At 30.9% G+C, this 17,343-nt stretch overlaps 1 protein-coding gene across 9 annotated transcripts in view; it reads left to right on the top strand.

The window, feature by feature from the left end:
- The window catches only part of TrpA1 (Transient receptor potential cation channel A1), a 212,471-nt gene that overhangs the window by 85,032 nt on the left and 110,096 nt on the right, over nucleotides 1-17,343 (top strand). The window contains exon 1 of one of the 9 annotated variants that reach the window (XM_014431956.3): nucleotides 3,925-4,059. The exons of 6 other annotated variants lie outside the window; for them this stretch is intronic. In XM_014431956.3, coding sequence (XP_014287442.1) covers nucleotides 3,967-4,059 — 93 coding nt within the window. In that variant the 5' untranslated portion in view covers nucleotides 3,925-3,966. Of the gene's footprint in view, nucleotides 1-3,924; nucleotides 4,195-12,166; nucleotides 12,319-17,343 lie in introns of those variants that run through there. 2 more of the 9 variants (XM_014431957.3, XM_067052054.1) reach the window with 2 other exon arrangements.

Genomic DNA, 17,343 nt, shown 5'->3' with positions numbered 1-17,343 from the left:
TATATATAATTATATTATCCTATTTATTCCTTTTTTTACGATCTCATTACATCTTGAACGAATGAACACCTCAACTGTCATGAAACAGTAACACTTGAAATACTAACGAACACGCCGATACTGAAAAGGACGGAGTATACTAATTGCAGAGATAATATTACAATATTTTTTATCGTTCTAATAATTATGCAGTAAATTTATTCTCCAACTGTAACCACTGTGAAGCACGAGATTTATATATTTGTTTGTATAATGCTGCAACTTCTCTCTACTTTCATAATAAAAAACTTATCTAAACTAAAAAAAAAATGAAAATAAATTAATGCTTGCTATTCACTAACGTGTGACGCATTTTATTCATAAAGAATTTTAATGATCTATCTAAAATTCAGTGGATTTGTAAACTGAATGGGTAGATGTTTTCTAGAGAAAGCTAATAATAAATAAAATGTTTAAAAAATGAGAATGTCAAAGAGATTATATTGTGCTGATACGAAATGGTTTGAATAATTCGCAATTATAAACTGCTAACTAATCAAATATGTAAGATCGGGAAGGTTAGGACCCTACCCAAGTGGTATTATGCAAACGAAATTTGGTCAGAGTTTACCCTTAAAGTCCAATGACCTGTCATCACACGTTGGCTTCACAGATTTGGGCCGCAAGTGGGCAAAATATTTATTAAAATGAAAGCACTTTATTTTAATTTTAAATTATTAAAATAATAATATATTGATGAAATCGTCCTAAATGTACGTCGGCGTAGTGATAGAAATACGCAACTTCGTATCTTTGTAGATAGATCTACAACGAAAAGAATCAGAGTTGCTCGTGTTTCAACGTAATAAACCCATATTGATGTCAATGATTAAATTATAAGTCTAAATAGGGAGAACGATTCTTTATTATACCTTTCCTTACTGTTGTTTATTCTTTTACTGATTGGATATGACTTTTGTAAGGAAAAAACAATCTTTATTCACTTTCTGGTCTGTAGGAAAAAAAATCAGCAAGAAGGACTGCTTCTCTAAAAAGGAAACAGGGATATCGAGTAACTCAAAGAGACCTTTTACCTTCGAATTCTTCTAAGGAGAAATGTGTTTTTAACAACATAAGCATTTACAATATTTCAAATATAAATGCATAGGTGTGTTTGTGCTTCCTAATATGTGCAATATATTTAAAGTTTCAAAAAATTACGCCAGATTCGAATTTGCCACAATTCCTGGCAACCCCCTTAAAAAAACATTTGACTACTAATAGCAAGCAATAATTTATACTTTCGTAGAAAATATTGTTGAAATGGTGTTCGTCAAAAAACAAGGCATTTGAACGTCGATATCGAAGCATTGCGTGAGAGTGTTGGTGAAAGTTCTGGTATATCAATTCGGCAAACTGAAGTTCTGCGTCTCCATACTTATCAAGTTCAATTGACACATGAAATGTTTACTGACCATGCGCAATGAGAGAGTTTGTTGAATGGATTCGTGAACATCAACAGATTGTTGCTGATGTTTCGAACAAAATCATTTCGAGCGATAAAGCACATTTTTACCTTGATTTTTTTAAATTGCCAAAATTGCTGCATTTTGGGTTTTATAGGAGCCACATGCTGGGAAACAAATGCAAGGTGTCACTTTTTGGTATGGATTTTGGGTGGAAGGATGCATCGCACCATACTTTTTTTTTAAATTAAAGATTGTAAAGCAGTGAATGTTAGTGGTCCTAAATATGATAACCTTTTAATTGCATCCCAAACTCTTCAATCCCATATCACAGCCCTCGAAGAATGGTGTCGTAATTGGAGGATTAAAATAAATTCCAACGAATCCCATCAAATTACCTTTACCCTACGTCGAAAAGCTACTGACTGCCCTACAGTATACTTCAATAATGTTGCCCTCACCCCTGTAGCACAGGTCTGCTACCTTGGACTACATCTGGACAAACAACTAACCTGGAATTCTCACACAAGACTGAAAAGACAGGAAACTGCACGTCGATTTCGACTATTACAGCACTTACTAGACAAATGCTTTGTCAAATACTTTGTGATAAGTACTTTGTCACAAGTAAAATCATCCACAAAGACATTAATGTTCCATTTGTAACCCATCTAGCCCGAACCAAATATCAATCCTTCCATTATAAACTCCTTAACCACTCAAGCCCATTAGTTTCTAATCTTGGTTCCTCATTTATTCCGGACAATCCTCCAAGGCGTCTGAAAAGATGATGGCCTCGAGGCCTTATATTGTAAAAATGTTTTTAGAGTTCTACCATTGAGTAGTTTCTCTACATGCTTGTACCATACCATTATGATTTCCTCAAATTTACTTGATGTATTTTATGTACAGTTGTTAATATCAATAAATAAATTTAATAAAAAAAAAATATGATAACATAGTCCTTTCTGTCTATTTACCAAAAACGCCGTGGAGGCCATTTTCCCCATGCTTTATTTCATACACAACTTTATTCTGTGTACTTAACGTTTTAATAAAAAACATAACAACCAAGACTTCTTTGTTTCCAATTTATGTATATATGTAATTGGAAAGGAAAGATTTTGATTAATGACATTAAAAGTTTTCAATGTAGTTCCTTCATTAACTTTTAGTCCTCTCTGTAACAGTTTGATTGGTATAACCTTTACGACATTATTTATTCATTTTTAGTTAATCACGGTACTACAAGCTGGCTAATAAAAAGTTTTACAAAACATTTCAGTTATTTTTTTTAAATTTCTAATTTTAGAAATTAAAAATTTCGTTCCTCCTTACGACGTAACCAATGCTATCCTACCTAGTAATTACACATTTAGGCGATATTGTATATGCTGTTTCAGCCTAAGGTTTGTATAACTATAGAGTTTGTATAACTAATTATCTACCCATACCCATTTCTTTAACAAATCTCAGCCTAATTGTTTCCCAACAGTGGTTAATCAAGAGCTTAATGGAAATATATTAATCATTTAGCCACAGGTATAAATCCCGTGTAATTTAAACTTTTATTTCGCATGTTTCACTTCTCATGAAAGTAAATTTGTGATCACACACACACTCACACCAGATCAGAAAAAATACTTTAAACTTCCTAAAACTTAATGTTAATAGATGTATAATGTATAAGTCAAAACCAAATTAAAATGTTTAGTATTCTACAAGGATGTAGTAATGAATTCCTATGGTTAATCAGTTGACTCTCTCTTTAAAAACTTTAGACTAGCGGTGAAGTGCGTTTGGTCCAGCTGCAGTGTAATAGCCTTTTTTTCTCAGAAGGCCAGTTCCTGGAGATATTTAAAGTGAAAAACTTCCATTTCAGTCTGAAACAGTTATAGCGAAGGGTACGATTGATGTAAATCTAACACCATATGGTACAATATTTAAAAGGCCTAGTCGAACTCAATCAACTAAATCCTCTTAACTGTTATAATTGATTTTCTGACTGCTGTGACTTTAAGCAATACAAATAATTCCTATTCTTCAATTAACTTTAAATTTTTAGTTTCCCTCCCCCTCACATTATTAAACGTTAAAAAATAACTAACAAACTGTTACAATAACCATGAAAGGCCAAGCTGGCTGATTTGGTAATGAAAGATTAAATTAAATTGATTTTTTTAGATATTGTCAAGGCATTATTTATGTTTAAGTGTAAGAAATCACAGAAGAATACATTCAGGATCATAAAATATATATTTTTAAAGTAATTAAATTTTCTATTAAACTATTCGCGAGTAGTGTTTTTCACCTGTTCCCTGTATCAAACGTTTTTACCCTATGAGGGTTGATGAATTAGGATAAAAATGGCAATTAGGTTATTACAGAACTATAGAGAGGGCTTTGCGAAGTTGTGCTCAGGCGGCCGCTAGATGGTGGGAGGGGAGCGCCACAGCGGCCAGTACCGTTCCGACTCCTCTTCGAAGCCAACCCCATCCCCTCTCATGGCCACAAACTGACGATGGCTTCATCTGTATTAGTAGTTCGGAATTGGCGTCGGATCTTTCTCGGCATCAAGTCCCTCAAGAGGCTACAGGCCGACGAGTTTGTTAAGGTAACTGCCCATTTGTGTTGTTGCCTCGCTAAGAGTAGACACACGTCGTATCATACCCACTTGTCCTCATTTTCGGTTTATCCTATAGATTATTAGTTCCAGCTTGTGAATCATCACTTGCCAGCTATGTGGATGGTGAGTTTCACTTTTATTCGCTAATAGAATAATAAGGCAATTGAAACCCTTCATGCTTCTCGCAAATACTTTGCATATGCTTCGAAGACAGCAGATTATACTCCTTGTGAACAGGAGGGTGAAACACTGAATTCCTAGAGAAGATGTCATGCTTTGAGCTACACAAGAGCAGATTAGATTCAACCATGATTGGCTTAAATGCTTTGTAAAGCCACACTTATTTTATTATGTATTTTCAATTTTCACCTTTGTATGGTCGCACCATCACCACTATAATGACAACCGAAGCATACTACAAAAATCAACAAAACATTATAAAATGATTTTTAAATCGAACTGTGGCATTTCAAATGTTTTGAAGGCATATTTCAGAATTAATTAGTTGAAAGATTTCTTTTAGACCATCTATGAAGAGAAATATCATTGTTCATTCAAAAATAACAAAATGACAAAGATTAAACAAGATCCCTAATTGCATTAGTTCACAAATATATGTATAAAAACGAAAAAGTACAAGCACTAATACTCTTTATGAAGAACAAAAAAAAAAGAAAAAAGTGAATTGGTAGTCAATTACTACTTTAATGAACCGATTCATTTTAGATTTAGAAATAAACATTTAGTGTGTTATATTGTTTCATTTAAATAAATAATCGCTTGGCTTAAAATGAACAAAGCCCATTCATTTGAAAATAATAAATAAAACTTATAATATTAATAAAAAAAAGATTAAAGATAAAAAAAAATTAACTTTTGTTAATATATAAATAAAGACTTCACTAGCTTTATTTTATTATATAATAGTTTTTGTATATATAATTATAGAATAAAATATGAAGTGTATATAACACTTTAAAAAATTATTTCAAAGTTTTATTTACCTCCTGCTGTGATTTTTCGTACAGACACCGTTTACAGCTTCATGCCTGAAAACAAAGGATGTTATTTACTCTAATATTAAAAACAAATATATATTGAATGAATATCACACTTAATAAATACCTTATTTTGTAGGGTTGTTTGGCACTTCAAAAATGGTAAGTAAATTATCCAATAACTGACTTAACCAAACTTTCAATATCAATAAAACATTTAACGGTATCAGAAAGGTCAGTTTCATTATATATTTCTTTCCTATTTATTTAAGAATATAATTTAACAAATTTGTTCGTTACTGCTGATTCTATTTTTTGTTTTTCCACGCTAATTTATCAGTCAATCACACACATAAAAAAAAGTTATTCCACATAACTTATGTGTGATACGACGTTCGTTGCATCGAATCAATGAAATTAACACAACATTTAAAAAAAACAAAAAACTTGGTTGGTTTTCTTGAAACAACCAGCAGCTGGACAAGACTTTCATGGGTCCCAATTAGTGGACCTCGCTGCTTGCCAGTGACCCATGTCAGTCAACTGATCTAGATCTACTGAATCAAAGGTCCCTTTGTAATCAACGTTTAATGGAGTTTTCATTCCCTCAATTGTACATTTTTGTTAATCTAAAATCTTAATGTTTAAAGAATTGCTATTAGTCCAGTCGACAAAGATATTTTTGACAAAACATCACATAATGTTTCTGTATGTTTTTTGGTGTGCAGAATACGAATATTAAATTTATTGCTACGTCTCTGTCAATTTTACGACAAAAAAAAAAAAAAAGCATTATCTTCAAACTGTTGTTCGCTTGTGACTCGAAAACTAAGGATTTTTCGAGAATGAACTATTATTTAATCCTTAAGCAATCAAACTTTATACAAATTGTGTATATTACCTTTTTTCGACGGTAGAACCCGAATAGAGAAAAATGGCAGAACCTGTATTTTATTATTATTTCATACTTTTTTTTTCCAAAGCCCCTACTTGAAATAAAGTTTTGTGTTTTACAGAGTCTGTGTAGTGGGTTTTCGTTTTTAACTGAATCATTTTAAAACATGAACGTAGTGAATGAGTAATGGACTTTATTTTACAGTTTTGAGTTAATTTAATACTAATAACGTGATTTCTCTTTTGAGCAAAAGCTACAGACTGTTATAGCGAGTAGGTTGGTCGATGTACGACATGTCACAATCTCACAGAGGATATCGTAATACAAAAAAAAGACATCCTTCCTAGCCAGACCCACCCCACTAAGACTCCCAGGGAGCGACAGTCCTACACCACTTTTGAAATATTGGCTTAAAACGGGAATAGAAGACTTAAGTTTAATCGACCAATATTAAAAAGCGCCTTAAATTGAAAAACGGCGTAACATCTAAACAAATTTTGAAGAAAATCGTTCAGTACGGTTCAAAAAAGCGTTGAATGACCCATATCTGGATAGGTGGTTGGAAACCACTGCACTGCGCTAGAGTGTTATAAAGATTCTAGAGATCGAAGGTTCATAAACGCTAGTTTTTTTTTTTAAATGGAAGATACGAATGTTTTTAACACAGCGTTTTATATGGGTACTGATTCCGGAATTTCAGGTTTGCTATCTCGCTAGGCCACCAGCATTCAAAACGAAAAAAAAATGTTGGAAGTTTTTCACTAAGACCTAGAAAATTATGCATTTTTTGAATGAATATTTTCTATTTTCATTCTAATGAAAATATCCCGTATGAAATTGAGGTTGAATGGTACGACAAATTTGGTTTCTAAGGAAAGAGTTCAACGAAATAATTTCAAAACAATTTTCTTCCTTTATCTTCCTGATAGCAAAAAAAAAATATTTTTTTTATATTTTGGACTAAAAATAGCACCGTTTTCCTCTAATAAAACGCGACAAAATTGCGCAATGTGTGTGTGTGTGTGCACACACTAACAGCCTAGTTAATTAGTAGTTCAATAACGAAAAGCAGTACGAAGCTGAAATAACGTATTTGAGGGGGCCTGTGCCTAGGATGGGACTGCAACTTTTTCGCTAAAATAAACCAAACGGAAGTGCCACTTTATAAAATCAATTTTTCACAAATATTCGATTTTCCCGAAAACAACGATCTTGATTAAATAGTATTTAATATTAGTAAGGTCTTATCCTCATTTAAATAGTATTACAATGCTTAAAGAACGAATTTTGAAAGATATTCTTATTTAAATAATATTTTAAGATTATTATTTGAAATAAATAACTAAGTCTGATTGTTCTCAGTACTAAATAATGGATAAATACGAAATATGAAAAAAGGGAAATGTATATGTGCTTAGAATCGGAAAAAAAACGAGACCGCCTGATCTCTTCCGATTCTAAGCGTATGTTTGCGACTTCATTATATTTTGTTATAAAAAGTTAACATTCGTCACCTCCAGAATCCTAAGTATGTATTTTTATAGTAACAGAAAAATAAAAATGTTTTGGTCAAAATTTTTCCTCTTTTTTTTTGTCGAAAATCCCCAAAAATACCAACAACTTGATTTATAAGCCCACCAATCTATTTAAAATACGGAGACGTAATTGAAAGTGGTGTGATGCGCGCAGTACTAGATTTGTTTCGTTATAACGCCAATCACTGGTATAGTGGCAATTCTGAAATAAAATAGAATTATTTAGAAAAAAATATTTGATTATAGGAACTTTATGAATGTTCTACATTTATAGTTTAAGTAAAAAAAAATGATTTGATCGTATCCTATGATTCCTTATTTATTAAAACCTTTGGTATTTTCCTATTACTAATATAGTATAGCTATATGACACTCTTGTGTTACATAAAGCATTATTGCGGACCAAGATTTATATTTTCCAATAGTTTCCAAATTTCAGTGCTGGGATGAACAAATTGGTACTTACAAGATCTATAAAGCTGACCCTCGATATCGACACTAAATATTTATTATCTTCCGACGAAGCGTTGAGAGGCTTCCAATAAAATTTTATTTAAGAGACTGAGGCCTTTGATTGAACATCTTCCTAAAATGACACCATCACAATATTCTTCTTTTGAGTTCATGAAGGGATCGGGGTTAGGGGCTGAGCTCTTGGAACCTAGGTTCGATACCGGCTGTGGCACACAATTATTTATTCTATTACTGTAGTGAGTCAACTCTGTGGGTTCAATAGCTCTTTTGGGGCACATCCAGCATCCATAAAATGGGTACCCTTGATTGGGGAAAAATTCGATAGCCGAGCGTGATCTTGAACAAATCATCTCATTGTATAACTGCTACTCATAAACAGTACTGTTTATACTCGTACAATGTACTGACCTTTCGTGGGCTTTAGCTGTACAGATCTGTGAAGTTGACTGTCAGATATCAACTCTGAATATTTAGTACCCAAAATGTAAAAAGGAATCTATCTATCTATCTATGGCGCTACAGCCCAGTTTGGACCTTGGCCTCATCAATGAGCCTTCGCCATGTAGCTCGGTCTTGTGCGGCCGCTCTCCAGTTATGGGTGCTCAGGAGTTCCCTGGAATACCTGATGACGGCATCCTCCCATCTCAGCCTTGGGCTGCCTCTTCCTCTGGTCCGGTGTAGCCTACAGTCCCGCAACCTCCTCGAGATCTCAACCGCTGGTATCCTTACGACATGACCAGCTCAGCCCAGCCTTCCCAAAATTTTAAAAGGAATCTATCTGTCTATCTATCCGTGGTGCTACTGCCCAGTTAATATTTAGTACCCAAAATGTTAAAAGGAATCTAATAAACTTTTACTCAAGAGACTTGGGGCTTTTGATTGATCACATTCTTTAAGTAACTCCATTGTAATTATAATATTTCCATCTATAGTTAATATCTGTACTAATGTATTAAGGCATATACATATATCAAACTTTATTTTTTTGTAATTTGATCAGTCAAGAAGACCTGGATAATTTTCAGAGGATTTCTAGGAAAACAGAATATAACGCGATGACTTTTCCCTCGGAGATGAAATTCACCTTTATTTTTTTCCTCCCTGAAGTAATATTTCTTTATAATGAATCTCCAAAGTTCGGTTACCTTTCTCCAACCGCTGTCTTTTCATCTCTGACTTTAGAAGTTCTGTACACGGATATCATATTTCTAATTTTCTCAATTTTTTTTCTTGAATTTTACCACAGTTGTATTACATAACTTTTCTTTTTATAGATCTTCTCTTGAATTATCAATTTCGAAACTGAGTTCTAAATTGGAATTGTATGTTTTCTCCTTAGGATTATTAACTAATTCTTAAAAGACCTAACTTTAGAACCACATGGAATAACTAATGATCGATGAACAAATGACATTACATAATGCCCTGTTATTTCATCATATTAATGTCTTTATTTTACTGATAATATCTTCTTCTCTGAGACAAACACTATTGCACTATTGCACGCTGGGAATGATCTCGATGCTTTGTTTTAAAATGCACAAGCTTGCAGAAAACAGTTTCAGATTGATTCTCAAATAACGATCTTGCGAAATATTTTTTTTCAGATAGACATTGATGAATTGGTAATGTAGCTTTACTTTTTTTTTTTTCATGAGTACTGTTATTCTAAATGCCATGACTGTTTCAGGACAACTTGTTTACATAGAAATACATTTTAAGATTATTTTCACATATTCCGCGCCAAAAGGTTTTTTTTACTGTAATCACGTCTGAGTTGGAAGCTTTAAAAAAGTATTTCAGGTACTTTTTTATCTTGTTAGAACAGGCTTTAGGATATTTCAAAATTTCTAAAAATAAAAAAAAGAAGACTCTTTCTAATGACTAATAATACATTTTTATGGCTTCCGAGATTCTGAATTGTTGTGGCAGCCCTTAAGTTCTAAACATGACGCTGGCCATGGCTTTCACTCTAATCCCTTTTCATGGAATTTGGCCAAAAAAGAAAAATAACAGGTGAGTACTTTTTTTAATTACCATTGGAGGCTTTTTTTAATCAATTTTTTCTATTTCTTTTTACGTTTTATCATGATAAATTGTCGTTACCCTTTTGGTATCCGGCCTTAAAATTAATATTTTTACAGTAACTCAGTATTAAAATATTTTTATTTTTAAATAATATAATTCTTGTCCAAGTTAAGTCTCAGACATTCCTTACTATTGGTTTAAATATCCAAATTTTCGGAACTTATCATACAATATTTTTTTTTCATTATATGAATAAAATAAAATATCATATGCTAAATGTGTGATAATAGTGTTGAGTTAATCTGCAGTTACAAGTTTAAGAAACAATAAATGTAAAAGTGACAAAATAGGTTGAATATGACTAAATTTATTGACATGGACAAAATAGTCAGCAAAAAGGTTTTAATTGTTAGATGTAAGGTGTAAATTTATACCGAAGATTTTCCTTGAGGATAACCATAATGGCCGAAACGTTAGACATGTAAATAATGAAGAATTTTTGAGACTTAACTTTGATTAGAATTGTTTTACTTAAACAATAAAACCAGTCTCGAAGATGTTATTGGACTTGGACAGAAGATCAGGTATATATAATTTTCTAAAGTTCATTTTACCAATTTTGTTACTCTTTAAGGCTTCGTAGTATCTTTTTTTTTTTTAAGCCACAAAATTGGTTCTAAAATTTCAAATCAAATGTTTATATGTAGAATTTTTGTTTGATATTGGTTTTAACAAGGAGCTAACCTAATAATATTGATAATTTATTTTTGAAGATAAGTTTTTGGTTTAAAATACGGATTTAAAAGTTGTACATTATTTGAATATTAAACTTCAATAACATAATTAATAATCATGTTAGTGTTGGGGATTGAAGTCTATATAAAAATTCAAAAATTTTGATTTCTTCCTTGTGACCAATAAATGAAAAAATGGTTTTACTTAAAAAAGTTTTTTGTTATAGAAACTAAAACGATCTTTCGGATAGTACGCGAAATTGATATTATTTGGATAGGTACTCAATAACCCAAAAAGCTGCGCGCCTAAAAAAGTATCTTGTTTTGTAAGTCGATTAAACTTCCTCAGTACCCTCTTGAAATGCATTCACAATGCAGTAGAAGAGATACCTTCTCAACATCCCCTGAAATCAACCCAACTGAAAAATAGCAGATGTTCCTATAATATTTGTCGGAATAAAAATTTGAAATACTTAATATGAATAGAAAGTCCTTGTGTGGTTGAATTGTTTTTTTTTTCAAATCACGCACTGTAATGAGGATGATATGAGAACAATGGATTTTAAAAAAGGATTTTTTTTTTCTTTTCTCAAAGACCTCTGGAAAAGATTTTTTTTTTTAACATTTATAAAGTTACAGAATCTATACGTCATGGTATATTAGTAATAAGTGTCCACAAATTCCTTTTAAATTTTCAGTGTAAATTGCAAGTCTACTGATCAATGTTATCGTACAATAAATTAATAATTGTGCTATTTATTCACATTATAATGTAAAGTATTAGTTGTAGAAATGTATTGTTAGAGCCATCAAATAAATTAGTTGTAGTGAACACTACTCCTCCCTCTATAAAAAACAAAACATATTCACTGACTTCTGAATGAATATTCCGAGTAGTGGGTTGTTCTATTTTCAGAAAATTGTTTTATATGCATATCTCTTTGGTGGCTAGAATTCCCTCAAGATGGTATATGACAGTCCGGCCCTTGGTCTAAGAATGACATTTATTGGATAAAAATTCAAGTCTCCCTAGCCCCTCTTTGAAATGCTGATTTCTCTTTTTAGATCTTTCTTATATTTTTCCTTCACGTTATATTTCTTCGAGTATCATTTTACATAATTGCGATTTTTAATATCTTCGATCAATAATTTTTATGACGTAGTTATGCAGGTGTTGAGACGTAACTTGGCAACATAGGACTGGTCCGACAAATGAAGCATGTGGGTATATAGCAAACATTATGAAATAGGCACATACAGCTCAATCGGCTGTGGTATTACATTGGACAGGTAAATGTATGTGATCAGGCTGGTCAAAGACACTCGAGGACATTAAAACTACAATCTATGGTCCTTGAAACATAAACGCTTGTCTTCTCGGACAATGTCACAATATATTGACAGTGCCTATGCAGCTTGTGAAGAACAATATTCAATATCGATACCCATTTCGTTCCCAAAGTTTCTATTCTGATTGGGTTTAGTGAAGTTTTGAAGTGAATTAATTTCAAATAAAGAAGTGTGTATACAAAATGTCAGCTATAAATTCATTTATCAACGTAGTGGATAAACTAAGACCTAAGGTATTAGTTTCCGATTAAAACTTTTTAAAAAATTATTTCTATGCATGATAATAATATTCCACAAGCTGCAACCCAAGTTACCAATTTTCTTTAGAGAAAGGAATTTAATTAGTAAAATATTTGATACCCAGCCTTATCGGTATCCGATAAGGATTTATAACTTTCATTATTGCCGTATCATATTTTAGTTGGGAGGGTTAAAAAGGACAAGAGATGAATGATTAAAAACCTAGGTTATATTAATAAACACTGAAACAGGTATTGTAAGTACAGAATAATTGGGAGGAAATTTTTACTAATGTAAAAATTATATAATTTTAAATAAGATTATTTAGCAATCTAAATTATTTAATATAACAATAATAAATTATCGTTTTTACTTAGTCTATACTGTCTTTCACGATAGTGTAATCGAAATTAAGTGCACTTGCCTATGTGAGACCAAGCTGAACTTCAGCGAAATTGCCTAAGCTCAATGGCAATGCAATATGTGGTCCTACTGATTTGGTGGTCTAATGATGAATGAGCTCTGAAAAGCAAATCAGCTAAATTTGAGGGACACTGGCACACACGTTATTTAATACTCTGCTAAATTTATTATAAGTATATTAACTAATATATAAAGGAGGTAGGGTGGTCAACTGTTTAGAACAAAACGGAACCGTTAATGGCATGTAATGGATATAATGGCATAACTTAAAATCTAATGGAATAAGCCAAATTCATATGTAGATTAATAATTTAGTTTAGAGTAATTATAGAAATTAATCTTTTGGGTATCTCTTTTTTTTTTAATTTATTTTAAGCAATACTTGCATTGTAAAAATTTAATACTTAAATTAATTGAATTGAAACATACTTGGTAATATTGTCACCACCACGTTTTTATTTAAAAATCGAGCATTTATTTATTTCACTAGGTTTATTTATTTATTTAAAGTATTTTCAGAAAATAGAGACTTCTAAGAGTAAATAAACGACTCAGGGAAGTAAAAGGTCATTGAGATTAAAACATTATTTGCAATGAGGAAGTTAAAGGTATATTTTGCAAATTAGAAATATTCACATTAATTACTTAAATGTGGGAGTGACCATGTTTTGAAATATGTAGTTTTATTTAGAAATCAATTTGATTAGTTGTGACTAGACAAATATAATATTTTATGTGAGTTATAATTCAAATGGTATCTTGTATGAGTTAAATATAATATAAATATTTGAGCTGATTATATTGTCATTATTTAACCAAATAGTTAATATGATCCCAAAATCCTAAACTCAAATTCACCCAATAATAGTTGTTTTGCTTACCTAGTTATTTTTTGAAAAATGTTTTAATGCCTACTGATGAGCTCAGAGAATTTTTACATAACTTAGAATGGTTTCTTTCTCTCAAATTCTGAATATATATGATAAACATTTATTACTAGAACATATAGAATTTCGTCATTAGGTGTGAAGTCATTTAGTTTATTGTCGGCGTACTGGGTACATTGAACTTAAAATATCCACTAAGACCTTTCTTTCAAAGTTTGCTAGATGACTTTGTAGTTGTTCTCTAACAAGATACATTCCTGATAAGGAGGCTTACTTTCAGGTCTTTTACTTTGGTTAATTACCTCAGCAGAAAATTTATATTCTTATCGTGAAAAATCCGAAAAGAAAACCTTCGGTACATGTTTCGTACGTGCTTCCTCGGTACTTTGTTAACCATGCTGTTTCATTTTGTTATTATCGTAATAATGCGTAAAATATTTACTATCATAAAATATCATACCGTAAAATCAAATATATTGTAATAGAAAGAGTTTCTTTTTCTTTTTTTGCGTATTCCTTTTAAGATAATTTATGTATCTGCCCAATGTTTACAATTTTATTTTTAGTAAACTTTGAGAAATGCCCTAATAATTAAAATTTCTACAGTTAATATGCATACTTATCGATAAAACTTAACTATGAATTTTTTTTTAGTTTATTAAAGTAACCGTTGAAGATTCACAACAGATCGAAATGGCCTCGTCTTGCTCTATATTCTCCTGTAGAGCAACTTAAAGTAACATTTTATTTATTTTTTTATTTTTAACAACATTTGAACTCATACTACAGAAAATTCACTATCCTATGCTCAAAACTAAATTGCGTAATATACGACTTATCTATAGGGTTCCTATACGCGGGAGGAACAAATATAATATATATATATATATATATATATATATATGAGAAATGAATACATACATATATGGTTATATTCACAACCTAAGACCGGAAGGACAGAACTGGTTGTAGGATTTGAGATTAATGACTGCAATATATATATCATTTTTGTCTCAAAATATACACTAATGAATGTATATAAATATGTATAAATAATGTCTTAAAATTCAGTCCATTTAATTCTACTAAATATTAGGATATTACGTTCTTTAAAGCTTGGCAATAAAAATTTCACAAGGACTGCAGGTTTTAAATTTACAAAAAAAAAAATAATAAGTTTTAAATAAACATTTTTATTTAACAAAATACTGAGATCAATCTTATGTTTAATTAAAATATGTTTTCGTTAAGTTAAAATTGTTAAGTTTCTTAACAACAAAATTAAAAAAGAAGTAGCTTTATCTTTTCTTTTTGAAAAAAAAAATTAGTTTGGAGGACCTTATTATAATTTAATAACAAGTTTTCCTTCTCTGCCTTCAATGACTGCTTCTACCTTTTTTGCCATACTTCTAAAAGTTTCTTTTTTATTTATTAAAATCGCGAGGGATTTCGTCTCACCCTCCAGGACTTGAAACGTTATACAAGGAGAAACCTACAGCTGAATTTTCCATTTCAGTTTTTTTATTGGATTAACGCTCAGAATTCTTGTTGACCATTCTGGGTTACGGATACCTGTATGTATTAATTAATCGATCATAATTTAATATCATAATAAAATTTGTATATACCATAAACTGTTCAAATTTGACACATCAAACATTTAAAGGTCCTATGCACAAAATTTAAATAAGTACTACCTACAAAAGAACTAATGCGATGAATTAGAAATTATTAACTATTACAAAATTCTATAAAATTTAATTAATATTAAACTAATATAATTAGAGATCAAGTATGCTACAAAATAATAAGTACAAGTGTATACAAGAGTAACCCGACGAGATAAGTGTAGCCCTGAAAAGTTCAGACCGCCGTAAAAGGCTGGAGTTCTGCAGAAGATATTCAGTGCATGTCAGATATTGTGGCATTAGTAGGGTGCCCTATCATATTTCGTAATAGCATTCTTTGGAGCCACTTACCGATCTATAGAGAAATTCTTCAAGATTTGTGAAGATAGTACAAGATCAAGTTGTGCTTTTCACGCCTGTAATTGGAGCCGAATAATTGCTGACTAAAGTAATACCCGGCCACGTGAACTAGGAATTCTTCCTGGCCACTAGTTCATGGATACCTAATGTGTACAGGCAAACATTATCTCATATTGCCTAACGCTACTCCTTTACAAGTTTTAATTGATTGACAATACCTTTAATAACTTCCATTCTACAACCATTATATTTGCATCTTTAATGAATGCTTAGATGTAAAATTCCTTTAAAGAGGACCCTTTGTTTCATTAACTATTTCTTTCTTTTTGTATCTCTTGATTAAAGGGTTCTAAGCTCAATTTAAGAATCTACGTTTTATTGTACGGGCATGATGCCGCTTAGTCAATTATTTATTAGTATTCAGAATCTCACATATACCTGTTATTTTGTGCGAGTGTCATAACTTAAAAAAAAAAAAATCATTTCATTGTCATTTAATGATTACACATTTTCCTAAATGTTCTTTATGGAGAATATTTTTATTGGAGAGTTGTAAAAATCCTATTTCCGAGCAACGTTGATTTGTATAAATTGAACTAGTTGCACACGTAAGAAACTAGTAAGTTTTTGTTAAGTAGGAATGTAACTGTAGAGTTTTTAGTTACTGTATCATTGCTGAAAGATTACTTCTTTATTTATTTAAAGAAAAACAACTGCTCAAAGGTGGTAGGTAAAATCAAAAATCTAATGAAAATTGCAGAAATTGTCTGAAATCAAATTTTATTTTGAAATGAACATTATTTTTATATGTTATTATTTTGTATGCGAAAAATGATTAATAATAGTCTCTATTAAAACTACGAAATTGCATTGCTGCTAATAAAAACAGAATTTATTTAATATCAATACATAAACAAATTTCAGAAAATATTATATTAGGCCACAATAAAACATGAAATTTCGATAGATTTACTGAAAAGGAGAAATATAAAATGAATTAGAAATTTATTAGTTATCAAGGTTAGTTTTAGTAAAATCAATGCATAAAACAAAACTAAAATTAAAATCTATATGCCTTGTCCATTTGAATGTTTCAACAAAGCATTGAAATGCATTCTAGATCATTGACATGAGCGAACTATCTTATCTAAACGTCATCAAAGCAGATGGGAGAAATCTAGTAATGGCCTGTAACGACTGGTCTCAATGTTGAGTAATGGCGTTTACCATTCGTGAATTCCGGCTAATTAATGACTTCCCTCAATTTATGGCTTCTGATACCTGAAATCAATACAAAATAAAAAAAAAACAAATAAAAAATATCAAATAGTTTTATCTTAAACGAAATTCGTGGAGGTGATAAATTATAGGAATATTTTCTTTACTCAGGTAAAAGCAAACACATTTATTATGTATAAAAGTATTTATATATTTTATAGATGAAAGAAAAAAAATGTTTGTTCTGAATAAAGTTTCCTTCAATAGAACAGTCGTTGACTCACGCGAGTTTGTATAATATATTTAAACAAACACTAATCAAAAGTTTATTTTACCATAATGTTGTAAAAACTTATTGAATATCGATATTATATTTATTCATTTACCTAACCGAGATGTGGGACCTTTTGATAAAAACTGATATTTGAGATTCTCAACACATATCTGTATTTGCTTATAATTTATCGTCGAACACACACGTGTATATATATATATATATATA

Source organism: Halyomorpha halys, unplaced genomic scaffold (genome assembly GCF_000696795.3).
Source record: "Halyomorpha halys isolate HHAL.00 unplaced genomic scaffold, Hhal_1.1 Scaffold1015.1, whole genome shotgun sequence".
Classification (NCBI taxonomy): Eukaryota; Metazoa; Arthropoda; class Insecta; order Hemiptera; family Pentatomidae; genus Halyomorpha; species Halyomorpha halys.
This window is presented reverse-complemented; position numbering and strand designations above follow the sequence as displayed.